The following is a 23891-nucleotide window of genomic DNA, read 5'->3' on the forward strand; positions in this document are numbered from 1 at the left end:
ATCATACAGTCCAGAAATACACTCTTTAGTCCAACCAGTCCATAATCCCAAACTAGTCCCACCTGCCTGCTCCTGGCCCATATCCCTCCAACCTTTCCTCTAAATATACTTATCTAAGTATCTTTCAAACATTGTAACTGTAGAATCATAGAATCTTGACAGTGTGGAAACAGCCTAACCTTCAGCCTGGACTTCGACCGAACCGCAGAGCATCCCACCCAGACCCATCCCCCATAACCCACCTAATTACACATCCCTGAACACTATGGGCAATTTAGCTTGGCCAATCCACCTAACCAGGACATCTTTGGAGGAAACCGGAGCACCCAGAAGAAGCCCACGCAGACACGGGGAGAATGTGCAAACTCCCCACAGACAGTTGCCCGAGGGTAGAATCTAACCCGGGTCCCTGGTGCTGTGAGGCTGCAGTGCTAACCACTGAGCCACCGTGCCACCCCTGCGTCCACATCCACCACTTACTCAGGAAGTCGTTTCACACGTGAACCAACCTGTGTAAAAAAAATGCCCCCATGCCTTTTTAAAGTCTCTCTCTTCTCACCTTAAAAAATGCTCCCCAACCTTGAAATCCCCCATCCTGGAGAAAAGACATATACCATTCATCACATCTATACCCCTCATGATTTTATAGATCTCTATAAGATCACCTCTCAACCTCCTGCAATCCAGTGGAAAAAAAGTCCCAGCCTATCCAAGATAATAAAATGTGAGGCTGGATAAACACAGCAGGCGCAGCAGCATCTCAGGACCACAAAAGCTGACGTTTCGGGCCTAGACCCTTCATCTGATGAAGGGTCTAGGCCCGAAACGTCCGCTTTTGTGCTCCTGAGATGCTGCTTGGCCTGCTGTGTACATCCAGTTTCACACTTTGTTATCTTGGATTCTCCAGCATCTGCAGTTCCCATTATCACATCCCAGCCTATCCAGATGAGGTTTGAAGAAGTACAGAGGTAAACTCTGGACGGACCTATAGCTGAAAGTGTGACCTCAACTTTCAGAAACATCACGGTAACGTTAGGACAAATACCCCGCTGCCAGCGAGAAATACTGAGTCATTCAAATCAAAAGAAACAACCCGCCCTTAACATACGGAAACAAAGAGCTGAGTGAGATACACGGGCGTTCTCCTCTCAGTTGGGAATGTTATTTCCAATACCCCAGAATGGAAAAGGGTTTGATTCCAGGCAGGCACACAATATAGGATGAGTTCCCACTGACTGCGAGATGTTTCACACCGTCACAGGAAATATATTCCGGATAAATATCGATTTAAAGGGCGGGTCCAGCTTCGTTTCTCAGCCAATGACAGTGGGAACTGTCTGTGGGAGGTGCTCGCGGCCGCATGTTTACAACTTCAGTTCTACTTTGTGATAAACAGAGCTGGAGAGAGAGGGGAGACTGAAGGGGTAAGTGCGGATCAGACCCATACCCCAGGCAACAATGAGCTTTGTTTTGACACTTATGTGGGTGGGGAACTGGAACTTGACTCAGTAAGGGTACTGACTATATTCCATGAAGTTAGGGAAGTGTGGGACAACAATCCTAGTGAATGCCAGAAACTAGGAGCTCACTATGTTCTCTAAATGATCTAAAAAATTTCCCATTCTAACTGCACACTTTCAGCAAGCTTATCCAGAATTCCAGGGAACTGATTGCTATACCACAGTGACTGTACTAAACGGTGTTTAAAACTCTCAGACACACTGAGACTGTATGTATTACAGGCATGGTATATACCCTCCTCACAACACAGATACAGTACTTCATATTAACAAAGCTGGATGAACACAGCAGGCCAAGCAGCATCTCAGGAGCACAAAAGCTGACGTTTCGGGCCTAGATCCTTCCCATCATCTCTGATTACAGTACTTCATGTATCAGTTTGGCCGCTTTTTCTGCTGTACACCAGTATCCTTGTTATATTGCAGTCACCAGATTTATACCTTGCCTTTACTCATAATTCATGTCTTTTTAAATATTTGGAGCCAATATCAGGCATTTCCTAGTGATAAAGGCACTGTATAAATGTGGCAACAGCAACTTCTTTCACTTAATAAAAACCGTTAGAACTGTGGATGCTGTAAATCAGGAACAAAAACGGAAGTTGCTGGAAAAGCTCAGCAGCTCTGGCAGCATCTGTGAAGAAAAAAAGATCAGAGTTAACGTTTCAGGTCCTGTAACCCTTCCTCAGAGCTGTTCTGATTGTTTCTTCGCTGATGCTGCCAGACCTGCTGAGTTTTGCAGCAACTTCTGTTTTTGTAACTTCTTTCACTTATTGTGTTTCTTGTGGTACAATTTGCCTGTGTGCTTCTTGTTCGCATTTTATGAAATAAATATGAAAGTTTGTGGGCAACAGGACAACTGACAAAACGCTTTGACAAAATAACAGCTTAAAAGGGAGGGTGGGGGGGAAAGCAAAAGGGAGTTGGAGAAATTTAAGGGAGAGATTTCAGAGTTTGAGGCTTGGCAGCTGAAAACACAGACATGACTGATGGAGTGTTTAAAATCAGACCAGGTTTATAAGAATGTTATGTTTTATGACTGTCCCTCTTTAACTCCTGATACAGGTACACAGCATTGTCTTTAACCATAATCATACTGATCTCTTCATGCAACTCAGTTTTCACATTGTCTGTCATAGAGTGTCCTTTTCTGCTTAGTGAAACAACAAGATCACCTCCACCATTAATGCTCCATTCTGAAGTGCCTTGACCACAGCCTTTGGCCCCTGCTATGTGTAATGCCCCATCCCTGACAACCAGACACACAGGCATCTTTGCTACCTGTGTGACGGTCTCCTCCATGTAGCTGATCGCCTGTAGCCTTGAGGATCAAGTCCAGTCTGGGACCTCTCACTCTCATTGTGGACCTTTCTCCCATGGATGCAACATAAAGAGTGATGATTAAACCATTATCTTGTGCTGCCATGAGCATCCCTGTGTATATTCATAACAGTGTGGATCTCCAGGAACAGTTTAGATATATAGCCCTCTGTATAGGAGGAGTTGAATGTGCTGACCTTCCCACTCTAGTTGCAGCATTCAGATGTAAATCATCATTTGGAGCTTTGTACGACCCACCTCGCTGGACCACAACAAATTCAGGAAACCTCTTCTTACATTGAGTCCACTGTCTGATACGGTGCTTTGTTGCATTCATGGCAGAGGCTGTTTCTAGTGTGAAAGTGATCTGTTTCATGTCAGATGGTACTCATGGGGCCAGATTGATTGGATGAAGTAAAGAACAGAGCTTTCACCAGAAGTGGCTGTGCTTTCCCAATATCTGATTAGTGGAAATTTTTACCCCCCCCCCGCCCCATTGGTAAGTGTTGGGCCTGCAGCTCGACAAAGTAAAGGCAATGAAAGGCTGCAGAAAACAAAGTGTGGAGTTGGAGGAACACAGCAGGCCTGGCAACATCAAAGGAACGGGAAAGCCGACATGTCGGTCAGGACCCTTCTTCAGAAATGAGGTTAAGAGATGTGATTTGTTGAGATAGAGCTGTGTGTCATCAGGGTACACTTTGTGTTTCAGGTAATGCTATAGTGGAGCAGTGTGCAGAGAAGTAATCAAATGCAGCCCAGGATAGATACTCAGAGGGTCATAGAGATTGAAATGGAGGAAGATAAACATTGTAGATGATTCTTTGGCCATGATAAGATAGATAAGAATAAAATCAGAAGGGCAATCCCACCCAGCTGGATGACAATATTACAAGAAATAAATCCTGATAAAGTTGCAGGTCCGGATGAAATACCTTCCCGGATTTTACAGTGACCAGCTAATGAACTTGCTCTGATGTTGACCAGTGATAATGGGAACTGCAGATGCTGGAGAATCCAAGATAGCATAGTGTGAAGCTGGATGAACACAGCAGGCCAAGCAGCATCTCAGGACCACAAAAGCTGATGTTTTGGGCCTAGACCCTTCATCAGAGAGCATTGATATTGACCATCCTTTTTCAATAGTCAATTAACTTCAGCTACTTATCATCAATGGAGACAATAACATCTATGACATATTCATAAAAAGAGAAAGGTCAGCCAGAAAATTACAATCCCTTACCTATCACCAAATGCCATTAGCAATTGCTTGAACATATAGTTTATTCTCATGTTATGCAGCACTTTGAGGCTCACAATCTCTAGTAATCAGCATGGTTTTCAGTTTTTTTATAGTCTTTATGACTTACCCTGAGATCTGTAAATATATATGATGCCTCATGTGACAATATGAGCTTTGTCAAAGCCTTTGACAATACTGAATTGTATACGGCATTCAATAAAGCTATATCACGTGCGTTACCATGTAAAGGATCCACTAGCAGATAGCTTTACGTTCTATAGTCAATATCTCCCATAGGTGAACTACCTTAAAAACAATCTTTATTGGGGATTCCACATTCATCAATTAATACCCAAAGCTAACAAAGTTCTTAGTTCTTTGCAGGAATGCCCTTTGATATTGTGCCAAAAATATTAGAATTATAGCATATCAAATTTTTGTTTGCTCGTTCAATCCTAGAGTGTGCAAGTTATGTCTGGAGAGAGATATGAGTAAGGTTGAAGTTACCGAATATATACTGCTTAATACTGCATGAAATCGGGAAGGGAACTACATCAGAGTCATATCTATCAGTAAATGTGAGAATTGTTACAGTAACGGAGGGTAAAAAAAATAGACTGACCATGTTCTGTCAAATATGGAATGAATTGGGGGGAAAGGGCAGATACATGTACCTGGTGCCGTGTGATGGTGACAACATTAGGTTGCCATCCACACAAACTAGAAAGACCATTTGTTTTCAAGACAGCATATCTAGGTGCTTGACTGATGTGTACACAATGTGCTAAAGGCCTCTTTCTGTGCTGTAAAATCTGTGACTCAATGACATTGTATTTTTACATTGATGCTTACGTTTGCTGGATGATTTCAGTTTTGAAGGATGGTTGAAAAAGAAATTTATTTCAAGCCTTGTGGACCTATGTGGAATAGTTTTTTCTAAAAGAGGTCAGTGAAAGTTCACTGTGGACATTTCAGATTTTCTTTAACAACCTGGGTTCAATCCACCCTCAGGTGACTGTTTGTGCGGAGTTTGCACATTCTCCCCGTGTCTGCATGGGTTTCGTCCAGGTGCTCTTGTTTCTTCCCACAGTCCAAAGATGTACTGGCGAGGTGGATTGGCTGTGCTAAATTGCCCATAGTGTTCAGGGATGTGTAGATTAGATGGGCTATAGAGGGATGAGTTTGGATAGGTGCTGCTAGGTTCGGTGTGGACCTGTTGGGCTGAAGGGCCTGTTTCCACACTGTAGGGATTCTGTGATCTATTCTATGATCTAGGACTTTCAAGAAATCACATGACTGATGATAGCTGCTTATTTTGCTATAGACCTTGGTCAGACCGCTTTAAACGGTAACTCCTTTGATGAGATTTTTGTTCTGTTTGGCTCAGTTGAAGGAAAGCTTGTTAAGGCAAGGTGAGTCAGAGGAAAGCTTGCTATGAATGATCTGCCCATCTGATCTCTCCCATTTCCAAAATGAGAAAAATTTCCAGAAATAATTTTACATCTGTTGCAGGTGAAACCTATTTGCATTTTTGAGGAAGTGATTGAAAGAACAATTTAAAATTGTATTTCCTGAGCAAGTTGTATTTGCAAGACTTCAGATATTATCATTCATACATGGTTGACAACATGACTTCATGTGCTAGAACATCAAGGTACCAGGCTCTGGAACATCCTATGCTTTATCTTTCTGCCTTCAACAGTAACCTGTTGGCCAAAATGCTTTTTTTTCCCTGAAAGACAATCTCTGTAGAAAATATTTTTCTCTCTTTCCCCCAAAGCTTGTGTGTGCATTTTTGCATGTGTGTCTGGAATGTTTAGAGGATTAAGTATTTATACTTCTGTATTGATGATTTTATGTATGTTAACCAATTACTGCATGTTTATTGAATAAGCTTTGTTTTGATAATAAATTGATAATTCTGTTTATTAAGTATCTGGTTAATAGATTTTTTTATTTAAACTTTGACAAACATGAGATAATAAAAACAGACAGTGCTGGAGAAACTCAGCAGATAGTGTTAACATTTCATGTATATGAAGAAGATTCCTATTGGATTGAAAATATTTACCTCGTTCTCTCTCCACATATGCTACCTGACCTGCTGAGTTTCTCCAGCACTTCCTGTTTCTATTTCAGCTGTCCAGAATCACAGTACTTTAGTTTTATATAAACAATGTGCCTTGATAAATAATAAAGAATAAATACTTTTATGTTGTGACTAATGCGATAGTGGGACCAGAAGGAAAGTGAGTCTTCCAGCCTTGTTATCACAGTATTAACAGGATTTCTCCCCAGGGACAATCCCGCAATGGAACAAGCTGACAAAAGGAAATATATACAGCTGCATAGAGATAGCAGGAACTGCAGATGCTGGAGTCAGAGTTAACGCAGTGTGGAGCTGGAGGAACACAGCAGGCCAGGCAGCATCAGAGGAGCAGGAAAGTTGATGTTTCAGGTCAGGAACTGAAATGTCAACTTTTCTGCTCCTCTGCTGCTGCCTGGTCTGCTCTGTTTCTCCAGCTCCACACTGCATATACGGTCCCATGACTTGAAATCCTTAAGACTCAACTCTAGATTCTTTCCATTTGTAAGTTTTCATTATAAGAATAAGCTCAGCAAACCACGCCTGGTTGTGTTCATGCGACCTATATAAATGTTGCTGAAACGTGGATATTAGTCTGTGGTGCTGACATAACGTAGAAACACTAGTGGAGGGACATTGGAGCAGATTGATATGATTATTGCAGAGCAAGAGGTTAATGGAAGTCACTCAGTGATGTAACTGAAGTTGCATTCACAGCATAAACAGAACTCTTGTGAGAAGAATATTAGAGGGAAATGGCACTATTTATCTCTTTCTTGAACATTTAATGATGGTCTCCACACCCTTCTGTGGTAGAGAATACTACAGAATTACCACTCTCTGTTTGAATGAAGAAGCTTTGGCCTGCCCACTATCCTGAGACCATGACCTCTCTTCCTAGATTGCTCAGCCAGATGAAACATTGACCCTGCATACAGTCCATACAAGTCTGTCAGATTGTTGTAAGTTTCGATGAGATTCCAGGATGTACAGACCCAGTGTGTCCTCAAAAGACAAGCCTACCATCTCAGGAATCAGTCTGTTAAGAGGGAGCCTAGGCTGTAATGGGGAAAAAGCTGTAAAACCATGGTGGAATCGAGCAGTTTGGTGGCTGTTAAAAGGTGTTGAATGGAGAGTCGGAAACTTCTTGTTGCTGGTCGCTTTGTGTCTTTTTTGAAATAATAGCCTTAATTTGTTAATAACTGCAAATTCAGATAGTTCCTTTCTGTCTGCATTCCCAATAAATAGGGAGTTCTGGCCAAATGTAACTTATTCCTCTCACTATACAGTTAATTTCAGGGATAGCGGAACTGGAGCAAACCTGCAAAACTTTACGATTGGAACTGAGTTCCGTCTATGTGTTCGGTTCAACTAAACCCTTCCTTCAATCCCCACTCCCTCACTGACATTCTGTCTTCTTATCCTGCACACACTAGCTAAGTGAAGGTCCACTCGGATATCTGAAAAGTTATAGGCATTTTTCAAGTACTTTATACCAGCGTTATGTTACAGGTATATCTGTCAACTGTGATTTGAGTTAAAACTCCACCTACCAAAAATGGGGGAAGTGCTGTGCATGACTGTTTTAATGGTTGTAGGAGACTTTGTTTAAGGGACAAATAATTGGATGCCAGTGACTCTTTTCTCATGACTTTAAAATAGTTGATGGAGGAGAGAAGTCCAATCAATCTAAGACTACCAATGGGAAATGGTGTCATAGGTCTTACCTTCAGTGCGTATGGGAATCAGCTCTGGACACGATACTGTTCATGTCACAGTGACACAAATCTGAAACCCCTTTTATGAAGTGTGCACCAGTAAGCGTACAGGTGTGGCAGGCAGTAAAGAAAACAAATACATGTTGGTCTTCATAGTGAAAGGATTTAAGCCCAGGAGCAAGGATATCTTGCTGCTAATATACTGGGATTGGTGAGTTCATACCTAGAATGCTGTGCACAGTTATAGTTTCCTTATCTAAGGAAGGGTGTTCTTGCTATAGAAGGAGCGCACAGAAAGTATAGCAAATTGATTCCTGGGATGGCAGGACTGATATTTGAGGAATGACTAAGTCAGACGAACTCCAGTTATTCATTAGAGTTGAGAAGAATGAGGGGGAATTCTCATAGAACACTCTAAAATTGTAACAGGACAAGACAGGTTAGAAACAGGAAAGATGTTCCTAATAGTGGGGGGGGGGGGGATCCCAGACCCACGGGTCACAGTTTAAAGATAACGGGTAAATCTTTTAGGACTGAGATGAGTTGAACATTTTTCATTCTCAGAGTGGTGAGCCGGTGGAATTCACCACCACAGGAAGTGGTTGACATCAAAATATTATCTGTTTTCAGAAAGGAGGTAGATATAGCTCATGTGGGTAAAGGGATCAGGAATATGGGGAGGGCAGAATTAGGGTGATCAGCCATGATCATATGGAATGGTGGAGCAAGCTTGAGGGGCCAAAAGGCCTATTACTGCTGCTATCTGCTACATTTCTACGTTTAAGAGTGACAGCAGAATGGTAGATCAGTGTCTGGCAGTTTCAGTAGCTTCTTTAAAAGGAGAACAGAAATTACCCAGGACAACAGCAAAGAGGATATTCAAAGATATAACTTGCATTTAATACCTTCTGTGCTTGTTTTCTTTAATTCAATTCTAATAAAGCTCATATACTGATAAGGTATAATTTACTGTTAAATTGATTTTGATAATGCTTATTGTAATCTGTTTCAGGTTATGTCTTTAGACAGACAATGGAGTATCATTGTCCCCCTGAGTCCTTCTCAGATGCTTTTGTTGTGGAATGTTGGGTGTGGGATGTTAATGCAAAATCACCAGCAGTACAACTTCCTCCTTGTCGGAGAGCAGTTTACTTCCACATTGATCCCGTCTTGCAAAGTGAAGGTACAGCTGGAGTGAGAGGAACAAAAGGTGGTATCATAATAGACTTTGCTGTGTTCTGGTTTGTGTTTGATATTAGAGAGTAAGAGAGGTTTCTTTTTATTCAAATTTATAGTTAAATGCTTGACATTAATGTGTCTTCTGGTGTATGGATAGTCTTAGCTGGAGCCATCTTGATGATTGCACACTGATATCCATTGCATTGCTCTGGTAGGTATATGTGGCCATATTGACCTATGCTTTATGTTTATGCCTCATCATCCTGTGGTAGACCAATGTAAAGAAAAGCAACAGTTGCATCAACTTAATACTAAATTGGTAGCAATGCTGAAGTAAATTGCATTGCTGCAAAGCAATTGCATATTGCTTTATTATTTAGCCACATTACAATGAGCAATAAGTCTTTAACATTATCTGTTTAATGTTAATGTTTAACAGATAATGTGAGCAACAAATACAAAACTGTTTTACTTTTCTCACTGTCTAGTTCACTCACTAAACGTTCCCTTCGCTGACCACTGTTATTCGTGCTGCTGCCAGTTAACATTGTGCACATATGGGCTCAAGCTGAACACCATCAGATTATTTTCAGAACATTTATTTGCAGTTCCCTCCAATTCGGCGATAGTTTCATGTTGTATTCTCTTTGCCTTTTCAACTTCCCATTTTACAGTTATTTCACAAAAAATGCACAAAAATATAATTTTGACTTTATGGAGTCCCAAAAGTGACTGACAAGATTTGTTGACAATTGTTTAATACTCTTCAATTTGCTATTGCAGAAGTTATATTAAAACTTTTATAACAAACTCTTCAATTCCTATATTAATTGAATCATAGAATTTTATTGTACAAAAGGAGACTATTTGACCCATTGTGTCTGCACCCGCTCCCAAAAGATCTAGCCTTACCTCTGTAGCCCTCTAAATTAATCACTTTCAAATATATATCCAGCTCCCTTTGTAAATCTCCTGTGCAATCCACCTCCACCATTCTCACAGGCAGCATAATCCAAATGATGACAACTCTTTGGGCAAAGAGGTTTCTCCTCATCTTACTTCTAGCTCTTTTGCTGACAATCTTGAAATTATGACCCCTAGTCACTGACATAACAACATGTGGGAACAGAATATCCTTCTTTACCCTGTCCAAACTGTTCATAATTTTGAACACCTCAATTGAGCATCTCTTAACCTTCTTTGCTCCGAAAGAAGAAGCCCAATCTCTCTAATCTTTTCCTATATTTAAAATCCCTCATTATTGGTATCATTCTAGTAAATCTGCTTTGAACTTTCTCCAGACCTTTAACAGACTTCCTTAAATAAGATACCCAGAACTGAATACAATACTCCAAATGTGGTTTGTAGAGATGTAGAATGACTTCCTTACTATAATACTCTGCAGCTCTATTTATAAAACAAAGATCCTATAAGCCTTCTGAACAATTGTTTCAACTATTCAACTGACCACTTTCAGAGATGTGCACATGATCCCTGAGGTCCCTCTGCTCCTGGAGTTATACCATTGAACCCGCATTGTTTCTCTGTGTTTTTCTGTCTAAGCACATTTCTTCATATTTCTTTGCTTTGAAACTCATCTGCCAGCTGTCTGCCCATTTAGCCAACTGGTCGCTGCCTGTCTAAAGTCATTGAGTCATCGTCATACGGACGGAAACAGACCCTTTGGTCCAACTCGTCCATGCTGACCAAGTTTCCCAAACTAAACTAGTCCCACTTGCCTGCATTTGGCTCTTATGTTTTTTATGTCCAAAGGTTTTCTAAATATTCTAACTTTACTTGCATATACCACTTCTCTAGCAATTCATTTCACACACGAACCACCTTCTGTATGAAAAAGTTGCCTCTCGGGCCCCTTTTAAATCTTTCTCCTCTCACCTTAAAACAATGACCTCTAGTTTTGTACTCACGCGCCCTAAGGAAAAGACTTTTGCTGTTTGCCTTAACTATGCCCCGCATGGTTTAATAAATCTCAATAAGGTCACCCCTCAACCTGCTATGCTTCAGGGAAAAAATGTCTGCGACTGTCTAGCCTATCCTTATCACTGAAACCCTCTAGTTCTGGCAACATCCTGGTAAATCTTTTCTGAATTCTCCCCAATTTAATAATATCCTTCCTACGGCAGGGCGATTAGTACTGTACATTGTACTTCAAAAAGTGGTCTCACCAATGTCCTCAACAACCTCAGTATGACGTCCCAACCCCTATACTCAATGGTCTGAGCAATGAAGGCAAGTGTGCTAAATGCCTTCTTAACCACCCTGTCTCCCTGTAATGCAACTGTCAAAGAACTATGTACCGGAACCCCTAGATCTCTGTTTGACAGCACTACCCAGGACCCATTAACTGTTTAAGTCCCACCCTTGTTTGTTTTACCAAAGTGCAATACCTCAAATTTATCCCAGTTAAACTCTACCTGCCACTCCTCAGCCCGTTGACCCAGTTGATGAAGATCTCTTACATATCCTTCTTCACTGTTGACTATATCACAGTTCTGGTGTCATTCACAAGCTTGCTAGTCATGCCTCCTAAATTCTCATCCAGATCGTTCATATAAATTACATGCTCACAATTCACTATTCTCCCTAGATTAGGATCGTCCGCAGATTTATAGATTTTGCCCTCAACACCCATCTCCAAATTGTTTATATAAATCAGAGGAAGCACGGGTCCCAACACCAGTCCCTGACGACCACCACTTTCAACTTGTCTCCAATGTGAGAAATGCCCATGTATCTACCCTATGTTTCTTTTAGCCAACTTTTAATCCATGCTGCTAAGGACCCATCAATCCTAAACTTTTCTAACTTGCTAACAAACCTGTTGTGTGGCACTGTACCAAATGCTTGCTGAAAATCCAAATATACAACATGCACAACATCACCCACTTCCACTACCTATGTCACCGTGTCAAAGGATTCAATTCAATTTGTCAGTCATGACCTGCTGTTAACCAGGCCATGTTGACCATCTAGTATGAACTCACTTTACTCTCTGTATTTATCCTATCCCGTACTATATCGAGCTGATGGGTCCATAACTTTCTGGGTTATCCTTTGTCCCTTTCTTAAACAACTGCATAACAGTTGCAATCCTCTAGTCCTCCCAGACTAATTCTGTAATAAGAGAGACCTGGAAAATTTCGGTCAACAGCTCCACAGTTTGTTACTTTATATTAAAGTAACATACACAAGAATATTGAATGGAAGTAGTTGTGAATTATTCACTGATGTTGTCAGCAGTGATTTCTTGACTTCTGTGCTTGTTTAGAAATTACTAATGTGAAGAGGTGGAAAATGAAAAAATCAGTACAGTGCATTGTTATAGAATCATAGAGTTATACACCACGGAAGTAGACCCTTCGCTCCAACCAGTGCCAAACATAATCTGTGCCAAACATAATCCCAAACTAAACTGGCCCCACCTGCCTGCTCTTGGCCTATATCCATCTCAACTTTTCCCATTCATGTAATGATTCAAATGTCTTTTAAACATTGTGATTGTACCTACATCCACCGCTTGCTCAGAAAGCTCATTCCGCACACAAACCACCCTCTGTGTATAAATTTGCCTGTCATGTCTTTTTTTAAATCTCTCTCCCCTCACCTTAAAATGTGCCTCCTAGTCTTGACATTCCCCATCCTAGGAGAAAGACAACTACCATTAACTCTATCTATAGCTTCTCATTATTTTATAAACTTCTTTCAGGTTGCCTCTCAACCTCCTTTGCTGCAGTGAAAAAGTCTCAGCCAATCCAGTCTTTCTTTATGACTCAAACCGTCCATTCCTGGCAACATCCTGGTAAATTTCTTCTGAACCCTCTCCAACTGATAATATCCTTCCTATAATTAGGTGACCAGAACTGGACACATTATTGCAATGAGACCTCACCAATGTGTTGCACAACCTCAACATGACTTCCCAAACCCTGTACTGAAAGGGCTGAGGAATGAAAGCAAGCATGCCAAACTTTTTTTTACCATCCTGCCTATATGTGATGCAAACTTCAAAGAATTATGTATGTGCACTCTTCAGTCCGTCTGTTCTACAACACTGTCTAAGGCCCTCCTATTAATGGTACAAGTCTAACCTTTGTCTGTTGAACCAAAATGCAATGTGTCGCATTTATCCAGATTGTGCTCCATCTGTCATTTTTTAGTCCATTAATCCATTTGATTAAGATCCCTTTGTAATCTTAGAAAACCTTCTTCCCTGTTTATGCCACTAATTTTATCCCAAAATGTTCAGGTACAAAGGAACATTTGTATAGTTTTGTTGTTACAGTAATACAAATCTGCACACTGCTTGGAGTCACATAGTTGACATATTAATCTGTTGTAAGTACCTTTATGAAATGCAGCATTGTATTCGTTGTTGTGCTATTTGTACAGGCTTCATCCATGGAGAACATTATTGGGAAGTTAAGTTTCTTGAACCTCCATATGGTACCTCTGTGATGGTGGGTGCTGGAACAAGAAATGCACATCTTCATCTTGGTAATTACACATTTATAAACATGCTCGGTAAGTAACCTTAAGAATTCTGTAAAACTTTTATCAGTACATTATGTGTCCAGGTCACATTTATCATATGTGAATGTAGTCTTTCTGCCTCAGTTTATGCTACAGACATTCCTTTTGGCCCCTTTGGGATGCTTATAAGGAATAGGAACGGAGTAGGCCATTCAGCTAACAGGCCCACTCACGATTCTGTAAGATTGTGGCTGATCTGATTATGGCCTGAACTCTAATTTTCTGTCTGCCCCTGCAAAAGCCTTGACTATCTTGTTTATCTTTAATAGGTCAAACTTAACCTTCAATATGTTCCATAACTTAGCTTCCACTGCTCTTTCGAGAAGAGATTTCAAAACACCAACAGCACTCTGCGAGAACAAAGTCCTTATCATCTCCATCGAAATGGGAAACCCGTATTTTGAGCTCCTGATTCTAGCTTCCCCCGTGAGAGGAAATACCCTCCCAGCATCAACGCTGTGGAATGCCCCTCAGCATCTAATCTGTTTCAGTTCTTCATTCTTCCAAACTCTATTACGTGTCGGCCCTACCTGTTCAACTTTTTCTCATAAGATAGCCCTTTCATACGAGGAATAAAGCTCATAAACCTTCTTTGAACTGCTTCTGATGCAAGGCTTTTCCTCGTTAAGTAAGATGACCAAAACTGCACATGGTACTTCAGTGTAGTATTCTCAATACCCTGTATTGTTCTAGCAAGACTTCCTTGCTTTTATACTCTATTTCCCCTTGCATTAAAGGGTGACAATTTGCTTTGCCATCCTAATTACTTGCTGTACCTGTATGCTTACATTTTGTAACCCATGTGCCAGGACACCCAGACTGTAGCATTCTACAGGCTCGCTGATCTGATCTTCTGCTTTGCTATTGTTTCAGCTAAAGTGGAAACCCTCAAATTTTATCACTTTATAACCCATTTGCCATATTATTGCCTGTTCAACTAACCTATCTATATCCGAACACAAAATTCTTTGTATCATCCTCACAACTTGTTTTCCTGCATATCTGTTTTATTATCTGCACACTGGCTACAACACACTGGGTTCCTTCACTCAAGCAATTGATACAGACTGTAAATAGTTGAGAGCCCAACTCTGATTTCTGCAGTACTCCACCAGTTACAGTTTACCAAATGAAAATGACTCATTTATGCTGACTCTAAGCTTCCTGCTTGTTAGGCATTCTTCCAAGGTAATATATCATTCCCAACGCTAAAAGCTCCTAACTTTTATGTGGCACATTATCAAATGCCTTTTGGAAATCCAACCACATCCCATCTGCTGATTCCACTTTATCTACCTATCACATTCACATGGAAATACAATAAATTTATCATATGCTTTTGCCCTTTCACAAAAGCAAATTGATTCTGCACAGTCATATTATGCTTTTCTAAGTGCCCTGCAGCCACCATTTTAATAATAGATTCAAGCGATTTCCTGATGATAGATGTCAGGCTAACTGGTCAATAGTTACCTGATTTGGACAGCTTCCTTTCTTGAATAGAGTTGTTGCAGCCACTGAGACCTTTCCAAAGGATTACAACCAATGCATCTACTATCACTGCAGCTGCTTCTTTTAAGACTTAAAGATGCTGGCCATCAGGACCATGAGGCTTCTCAGATGTTACGTTTAATGGTTTTCCTGGCATAATTTAGCTTGCGATGGTTATTGTTTTTGAGTTACCTCCCTCGTCCTCTTCACTATTGACATGTGTCTTCACATTTTCTAAGTCCTCTCCCGTGAATCCAGGAAGTTAAGCGGAGACATAAAATTCACAAGTAGCATGTTACAAGAGCTGATCATTTGTAGCATTGTGAACACTGATGAGCTGTTTCTACTTTGTTCAGACTCACTCAAGGGACATGGGCATCGCTGGCTGGCCAGCAATTATTGCCCACCCCTAGATGCCATTGAGAAGGTGCTGGTGAGCTGTTTTCTTGAACTGCTGCAGTCCACCTGCTGGGGGCTGACCCACAATGCTCTGAGAGAGGGAATTCCAGTATGTTGACCCCGCAAATGTGAAGGAATGGCAATACATTTCCAAGGCACGATAGTGAATGGCTTGGACGGGAACATGCAGGTGAGGGTTGTGGGTTTGGAAGGTGATGACAAAGGATCTTTGGTGAATTTCTGCAGTCCATTTTACAAGTAGTGCGCAGTGCGGCTGTAAGCATCAGTGGTGGATGGTGTGGATACTTGTGGCTGTAGTGCCAATCAAGCTGGCTGCTTTGTCCTTGCTGCTTCCGGAGTGTTGTTGGAGCTGCACCCATCTAGGCAAGTGGAGGATATTCCATCACAGTCCTGTCATGTGCTTTGTAGATGGTAGACAGGCTTTGGGGAGTCAGGAAATGTATTATTTGCTTTAGTATTCCTAATCTCTGACCTGTTCTTGGAGCCACTACGTTTATATGGTGAGTTCAGTTGAGTTTCTGTTCAATGCTAATCCTGAAGATGTTGATAGTGAGGGATTTAGTGATGATAACATCATTAAATGTCAAGGGAAAGTGGTTAGATATTCTCTTATTGGAAATGGTCATTACCTTGTATTTATGTGGTGTAAACGTTACTTGCCGCTTGTTAGCACAAGCTGGATATTGTCCAGATCTTGTTGCATTTGAACATCAAATACTTCAATATCCAAGGAGTCACAAATAGTCCTGAATATCGAGTAATTATTAGTGAACATTCCCATTTCTGACGTTATGATGGAGGGAAGGTCAATGAAGAAACAGCTGAAGATGATTGGGCCTACCCTGAGGAACTTTCATAGACAAACAGCTCAGAGATCAAACTGCTGAGCCTACTCCAGAATATGGCCAGGGATATTCAGTAAAATAGAAGTGAGTGATGTGTAGACAGATATTTTAAATATGGAATTGCAGGATACCAACAAATAAGCCTGCAGAAAGGCTGCAGTCTGTCTTTTAAATATTGTGCATGCTGTTGCCATGCGGGATCTTCTTTCCACACCACCTGTTATTAGCTGGCTCCCAAATCTGCTGGATTGGATGCAAATAGGAAAATCCATGAGGATTGTCCATGGAACTATCTTAGTTTCATCGGATACTGGTATTAAGATGCAGATGCTCAAGTAAAACCCTTTCAGAATCACCACCATGTTAAAATGCAAAATGTAACTTAAATAATGTGTGTTTCTGGTTCTTTTTGACAGGTTTATTGCTTGTTTGTCATCTTTCCTTTTCTTTACTAATGTGTTACTCCTCTTTCTGACACTTGGTCACCTTTCTCATTTCTAATTGCAATATGCTTTATTTTTCACATCAGTTTCGTGCCAAACTGTTTCTCTTTGATTTGGGATTTTATTATATAAATACATTTCCAGTCAAAATGGTTCTGTATGGAATTAGGTCAATAGTGACATGTTGTCTCTTTAGGTACCTCCTTGTGTTGGTCAGTTTGTACAAATTTGGAGTTTCTGTGCAACCAAACCTACAAAATACATTCTGTATAAATATAGAATCGTAGAATTGTACTGTAGAGAAGGAGATCATTTTACTATCATGTCTGTATCAGCTCCTGAAAGAGTTACCCAGCTGGCCTCATTCTCCAGTAACCCTCCTATCTCTGTAACCCTCTAAATTAATCACTTTCAAATATATATCCAGCTCTCTTTTGAAACCTCCTATTGAATCTGCCTCTATTACTCTCCCAGGCAGTGCATTCTAAATCCTGACAAAACTCTGAGTCAAGAAGGTTCTCCTCATCTCACTCCTAGCCCTCGTGCTGACAATCTTGAAATTGTGACCTCTAGTTCCTGACATACCAATTAATGGAAATGGAGTATCCTTCTGTACCCTGTCAAAATTGTGCATAATTTTGAACACCTCAATGAGATCATGTCTTAATCTTCGCTGCTCCAAGGACAATAAGTCCAATTTCTTAATATTTGCATGTATCTAAAATCCTTCATTCCTGGTATCTCTCTAGTAAATTTCCTTTGAACTGGTTCCAGGGCTTTAGCATCCTTCCTTAAATAAGGTGCCCATAACTGAACAAATATTCTAAATGTTGTCTGCTCAATGATTTGTAGAGGAGTAGATTCACCTCCTTGCTTTCATTCTCTATGCCTCAATTTATAAACCCAAGGAATTTAAAAGCCTTCTTAATGATATGTCACTGCATATCATGTCATTCCAATCTCTGAATGTTACTTTTCATTTGATCATGTATGCATTTCTTAATAAACATTTAAATGTGGAACAGCGCTTTAACAGCATTGTGAAGAATCAAGGAAATCCAATCAGATTAAACAGCTTTTTGAGAGGGATTGAGCAGTTTTCTAACCTGACTGTACTTCCTTCTCACAGGGATGGATTCCGAAAGCTGGGGCTTATCCCACAAAGGTATAGCCTGGCATGGTGGCCACAGCAGGCAATATACTGAACCATTTTATGAGAAAGCCACAATCATAGGAGTTGACCTAAATCTGTATGATGGTACTATGACCTTTTATAAGAATGGACGTAATTTAGGTGTGGCATTCACCGGCCTCAATAAGGTAACCAATAGTCAGGTGTAGGATGTTTGAAATTTGTTATCGTGTGAGAAAAAGTATTGGAAATTTTATAATCATTTTTAATGAAATGATGTTTAAACATGGCAGTCATTTAGATTATTGTCCTTTACGGAGGTGATGATAAACGGAATTTTGTAGGAAACTGCTGTCACATTCTGCTTTGATCTGTGGAAGTCAATTCCAGTCTCGATCAATATGAAATTCTTCTCTTCCTGCCTCAGTAAGACTGAAAAATAATGAGCCACTGAATCAGTTTATAATTGGTGCTGTGGTCATTATTGACAATAAAACAAAGACCTCGGAGCAACAACAAAATAAGAAATTGAAATTCCCAGAATGGATTTGTGATGTGTTATGTCTTCAGAAAGCATTGAGTTACACTGTTGAGCTTCTTAAGTTTCAATCAAAGTTAAATGTAAATACTTAATGTTGGCTGGATGTGAGGTTCTGTTTCTCAGGCATAAGTGCAAAAAATTGCCATTCGATTAATGAGACAGTACTTTTGATTTATGTCTCAAAGTCAATATATCAGTGCACCACTAAATGATAAAATGTCAATATACCTTTAACAGACATGCTCATGATATCATCACTCGAACATGTGCCGTGATGGTATAAAAGTCTCAGATGCCATCTTAAGTTGGATTTCTTAAAGACATGTGGATGAAAGCACACTGTTGTCTGTAACTGGATAGTATTCTAGCACAGGCACATATGTGTTTGTGAATCTAATATTTATATATAACACTGAACTGGAATAAACATTCTGTTGGATCATTCAAAACAGCATTATCCACATTTAGTTCTTGGGTTATGAGGGATAACATAAGCATTGGCATGTCAGGGAAAGATACCTGAGACAGAGGAGGCATGATATGGTTTCCAGCAGTAACAACACAGTGTGGAGTTTGAGGAACACAGCAGCCCAGGCAGCATCAGGGTCAAGACCCTTCTTCCAGCAGTGCTGTCTATAAAGAATGGATTCTAAGATATCAGGTGCAGATATTTGGAAACCTAATAGAAATAAAGAATTTGAATATTCATCAGCATCACTTTTTGAAAGTACAGATCATGCTGAGATGTGTCAGTAGGCAAAGCCAGAAGACAGAGTTAATTTATTTATTAAATTCTAAGCTTGTTCAAGTTGGAAAAAATACTCATGTGCACACAATTCTTATTTCAAAGAAACTGCAGTCAAATGCTCCTCATGGTATAGCTATAAAGTACTTCTGAAAGAAAATACAGCCGAAGAAAACATTTAAAACTGTTGCCTACGCTAAGAAGATTTACTTGAGACCAAAGGTTTGGCAGTTTTGCTATTTTTTTATGTCTTATGGTCTTATGTTTCTTCAAATTGGCCTCAATGTTAGGGGAAGCCTATGGGACCTCATCATTCCTTATTTGTCATGAACACCATCCAGTGGCTGAAAGTTGCAACTACAAGGCAATAGCTCAACCACAACAAGAGGACGTAACACGGCCAGACACACTAATTACGCTATAACACATCAGAGGCATGTCAGAGATGACCACAGGACTACTCAGTCCCCTAGGTATTAGGGTAGCCCACAAACCAATAACCACCCCGCGACAGCCACTGATGAACGTAAAGGATTCCATTCCTACAACCAAAAAACTAACGTAATATACAAAATACTATGCAAGGACAGTGAGCAACATTACATAGACCAAACTGGAACAAAACTGTCAATAAGGATACACAAACAGCAACTAGCCACCAGCTGACACAGCCAATTCTCACTGGTCTCAATACACACGGACAAAGAGGGATTCGAATTCAACTGGGCCAACACATCCAGAATATCACAAGACAAACAGGGACATGCCCGGGAATTCTTGGAAGTCTGGCATTCCAAACGGAACTCCGTCAACAAACACATTGAACTGGACCCGATATACAAATCACTGAAAAACAGAACCGGAAGTGATGCCAACCATCCCAGCAAACCGAGGCTTGTATGTAACAAATGGGACAGAACACCAACTCTTCACTGGAGGTGCACTATGATGTTATTGAGCAGGGTGATGAAACGTCTGCAACCAAACACACTGGCTTGGCGAGCAAGTCTACAATCTCATCTACAACCCGAGCTACAAATCTGAAGAAGGATCCTGACCTGAAATGTCACCTTTCCTGCTCCTCTGATGCTGCCTGGCCTGCTGTGTTCCTCCAGCTCCAAACTGTGTTGATACAACTGAGTGGTTGTCTGGGCAATTTTCAGTGGATAATTAATAGTCAACCACATTGCTGTGGGTCTGATTCTACAGTCATATTGTGCGCCAGATCAGGTAAGGATGGCAGATTTCCTTCCCTGAAGCGCATTTGCGAACACATGGGTTTTTTGGACACTCAACAATAGTTTCATGGTCATCATTAAACTTTTAATTCCCAGATTTTCTTTTAATTTAAATTCTACCATCTGGCTTGATAGGATTTGAATACTGATTAACAAGAGCATTACCTGGGTCTCATGGATTATTAGTTCAGCGACAATATCATTAGACCATTGTCTCCCTATAATTTACGCATCATCAGTGAGCTGCAGTAAATGTTCTGTTGGATATTTTAACACCATGTTACCCATTATCAATTCTTTATTTTGAGGGATAATATGAGCATTACCATATGAGGAAAAATAGCTTTCTGGAGTAAAATGCACATCAAGTACATCTATCAAGCTGAAGATAACAATCTAATACAATAAACCACTCGAGTTTCAGATTAGCAAAAATACCCCATTTCTGTTTAACTTAAAACCTTCACTACAGTTTAAGTACAAGGGTGCAATGTTATTCCTTTGTTTTATTTTGAAAGTATATGTTATAATGCTGAAACTTCATTAATTACTAGAATGTTTTACAAAGAAGCATAGAAAATAGGAGCAGGAGGAGGCCATTCAGCCCTTCGAGCCTGCGCCATCATTCTTCATGATCATGGTTGATCGTCCAACTTAACAGCCTAATCCTGCTTTCTCCCCATAACCTTTGATCCCATTCACCCAAAGTGCTATGTCTAGTTGCCTCTTGAAAACATTCAGTATTTCGGCATCAACTACTTCCTGTGGTAATGAATTCCACTGGTTCGCCACTCTTTGGGTGAAGAAATGTCTCCTCATCTCCATCCTAAATCATCTACCCCAAATCCTCACACATTGACCCCTGGTTCTGGACACACAGACCATCAGGAACATCTTCCCTGTATCCACTCTGTCCGATTCTGGTAGAATTTTATAAGTCTCTATGAGATAGCCCCTCATTCACCTGAACTCTAGTGAAAACAATCCCAACCTAGTCGAAACAAAAAAAAAGTTGTTGGAAAAGCTCAGCAGGTCTGGCAGCATCTGTGAAGGCAAAAACAGAATTAATGTTTCGGGTCTGGTGACCCATCCTCAGAACTGATGGTGGTGGGGAAATGTCAGTAAACCTAACCTAGTCAATCTCTCCTCATATGTCAGTCCCACCACCTTTGGAATCAGACCGGTAAATCTTCGCTGCACTCCCTTGATTGTCCCTCGGAAAAGGATACCAAAACTGCGCACAATATTCCAGGTGTGGTCTCACCAAAGCCCCATACAAAACAAAATGTGACACCTCAAAGTTTTCAGATGAGACCAAGTTAGGTGGGAGGGTGAACTGTGACGAGGATGCAGAGAGCACAATCTTGACAGGTCGGGTGTGTGGGCGAATCAATGGCAGATGTAGTATAATTTGGATAAATGTGAGGTTATTCACTTCAGAAGCAAAATCAAGAAGGACGATTGCTACCTGAATGGCTATAAATTGGGAGAGGGGAGTTTTCAGTGGGACCTGGGTGACCTTGTGCACCAGTCACTGAAGGTGAGCATGCAGGTGCAGCAGGCGGTAAAGAAGGCAAATTATACGTTGGCCTTCATTGCCAGAGGTTTCGAGTACAGGAGCAGGGATGTGTCATTGCAGTGCCCATCCAAATCATTATTATATAATGTGAATAGCTGGGGTCCCAACATCGATTCCTGTGGCATCCCACTACTTACTACCTGCCAATTTGAAAAGGACCCATTATTTCCTGCTCTTTGTTTCCTCTCTGCAAACCAGCTTTCTATCCGTCTCAATGCACTTACCAAACCCACACACTTTAATCTTGCACATTAATCTGTTATGTGGGACTTTGTCAAACACTTTCTGAAAGTCCAAATACACTACATTGACTGGCTTCCCCTTGTCAACTCTACTAGTTACGTCTTCATACAATTACAACAAATTTGTCAAGCATGATTTCCCCTTCATAAATCCATAATCTCATAAATCTGTCCTGAGATGTAGAAATGCAGTTATTGTACCTGTCTTGATCATGTCTTAATTTATTTTTACAGTTTGTGCCACTGATTTTAGTCTTGCTTGAGCCCTACAGGTTGGAGTACCCCTGTATCCCATTGTCAGTTCCACAACTGCAGAAACAGAACTTCAGCTTGGGATAAGAAGCTGTCGGCTCATGTCACTACAGGAGCAGTGTCTGTACACAGTCGACGAGCACCTAATAGACAAAGTTCACATTGACACACTGCCACTCCCTGCCTACATCAGAGGACAACTTAAAGAATTTTCAAAGTAATCACTGAGATGGGATGTAATTATTTTAGGAAGATTGAAGGTAACTTCATGAAGACTGCTTAATGTTTTCCTAGATCTGAATATTTTTCAATCAGGAAACAAAATTAAGTATTGCGTCAACAATTGTGGATTTTATCAACAGGCATTCTTAAAAAAAAGTAAATTTTTTTTAATCCTTGAGTTTAGATTTAGAGAGTGTCTTTGCATGAAAAGGAGATGCAAAACCAAGTGTTGCTATTATATTAACGGCAGCAGTGCTGGTGTTCACATTCTGCACACACACTGTTAAAAACTGTGATTTCTTGCTCTTCCACAGGAAGTGCCTTTGATGTCCTGCCAGACTGAAGTCATTCAAAATTACTGAATTGATAAGAACTTCCTCTTTTATGCCACGATATCATTGTTAACTCGGCAATAAGTTACACCTTAGAAAGGAAATTTAACTTATTTTTTTAATGGCATTGTAAGTCATAACTGTTATTGAACAACCTCTATGGCCCAGGCAAATTAATTTTAGAATGGCGTAGTATCAAATGTTTCATTATGATAAAAATTCTGTTGCTTTCAGATATAATATTTTTAAAACTTTTGTTCAACATTTCAACTTCTAGTATGTATATCCCAACCTTGCTCTAAAGTTTATAAACAGCGAAGGTTAATCAGAGTTCAGCACTTTCAGGTTGGCTATCGCGGTGAGAATTTCTCGATGTGATTGACTGCTGACATCAGTGCTGCTAGATGCCTGGAGATCTCTTTGAATTGACTCTGAGAAATGTGAAATCCATTTTTTGTTTCAGATTGTTCAATCTTTGTGTGTAACTTTTTTCTAGGTCAATGAATGTTATCACTTTTCAGCTGATTGGAAAATCCAGGCTGAAATGGATAGTTATGATCAATGGACCTGAGTGTGGTGATGTTTTCAAGTCAAAACAAAGAGAACTAAGAAGTTTACAATGATAATGGGAACTGCAGATGCTGGAGAATCCAAGACAATAAAATGTGAGGCTGGATGAACACAGCAGGCCAAGCAGCATCTCAGGAGCACAAAAGCTGATGTTTCAGGCCTAGACCCTTCATCAGAGAGGGGGATGGGGTGAGGGTTCTGGAATAAATAGGGAGAGAGGGGGAG

General features: G+C 40.5%; 1 protein-coding gene across 2 annotated transcripts; it reads left to right on the forward strand.

The window, feature by feature from the left end:
- The first annotated feature begins 926 nt into the window (after positions 1 to 926).
- Positions 927 to 23758, forward strand: si:dkey-23n7.10 (SPRY domain-containing SOCS box protein 3). 2 transcript variants are annotated; one of them, XM_048545113.2, is made up of 6 exons: positions 927 to 1424; positions 8897 to 9094; positions 13474 to 13605; positions 17943 to 18133; positions 22563 to 22802; positions 23079 to 23758. In XM_048545113.2, exons 2-5 carry the CDS (start codon positions 8917 to 8919, stop codon positions 22761 to 22763), a joined length of 702 nt encoding a protein of 233 aa, XP_048401070.2. In that variant the 5' UTR covers positions 927 to 1424; positions 8897 to 8916; the 3' UTR covers positions 22764 to 22802; positions 23079 to 23758. The 2 variants fall into 2 exon arrangements, with proteins under 2 accessions (XP_048401070.2, XP_048401069.2); XM_048545112.2 differs by having other exon boundaries at positions 22563 to 22759.
- Positions 23759 to 23891: the final 133 nt, after the last annotated feature.

Source organism: Stegostoma tigrinum, chromosome 17, assembly GCF_030684315.1.
Source record: "Stegostoma tigrinum isolate sSteTig4 chromosome 17, sSteTig4.hap1, whole genome shotgun sequence".
NCBI classification, from domain to species: domain Eukaryota; kingdom Metazoa; phylum Chordata; class Chondrichthyes; order Orectolobiformes; family Stegostomatidae; genus Stegostoma; species Stegostoma tigrinum.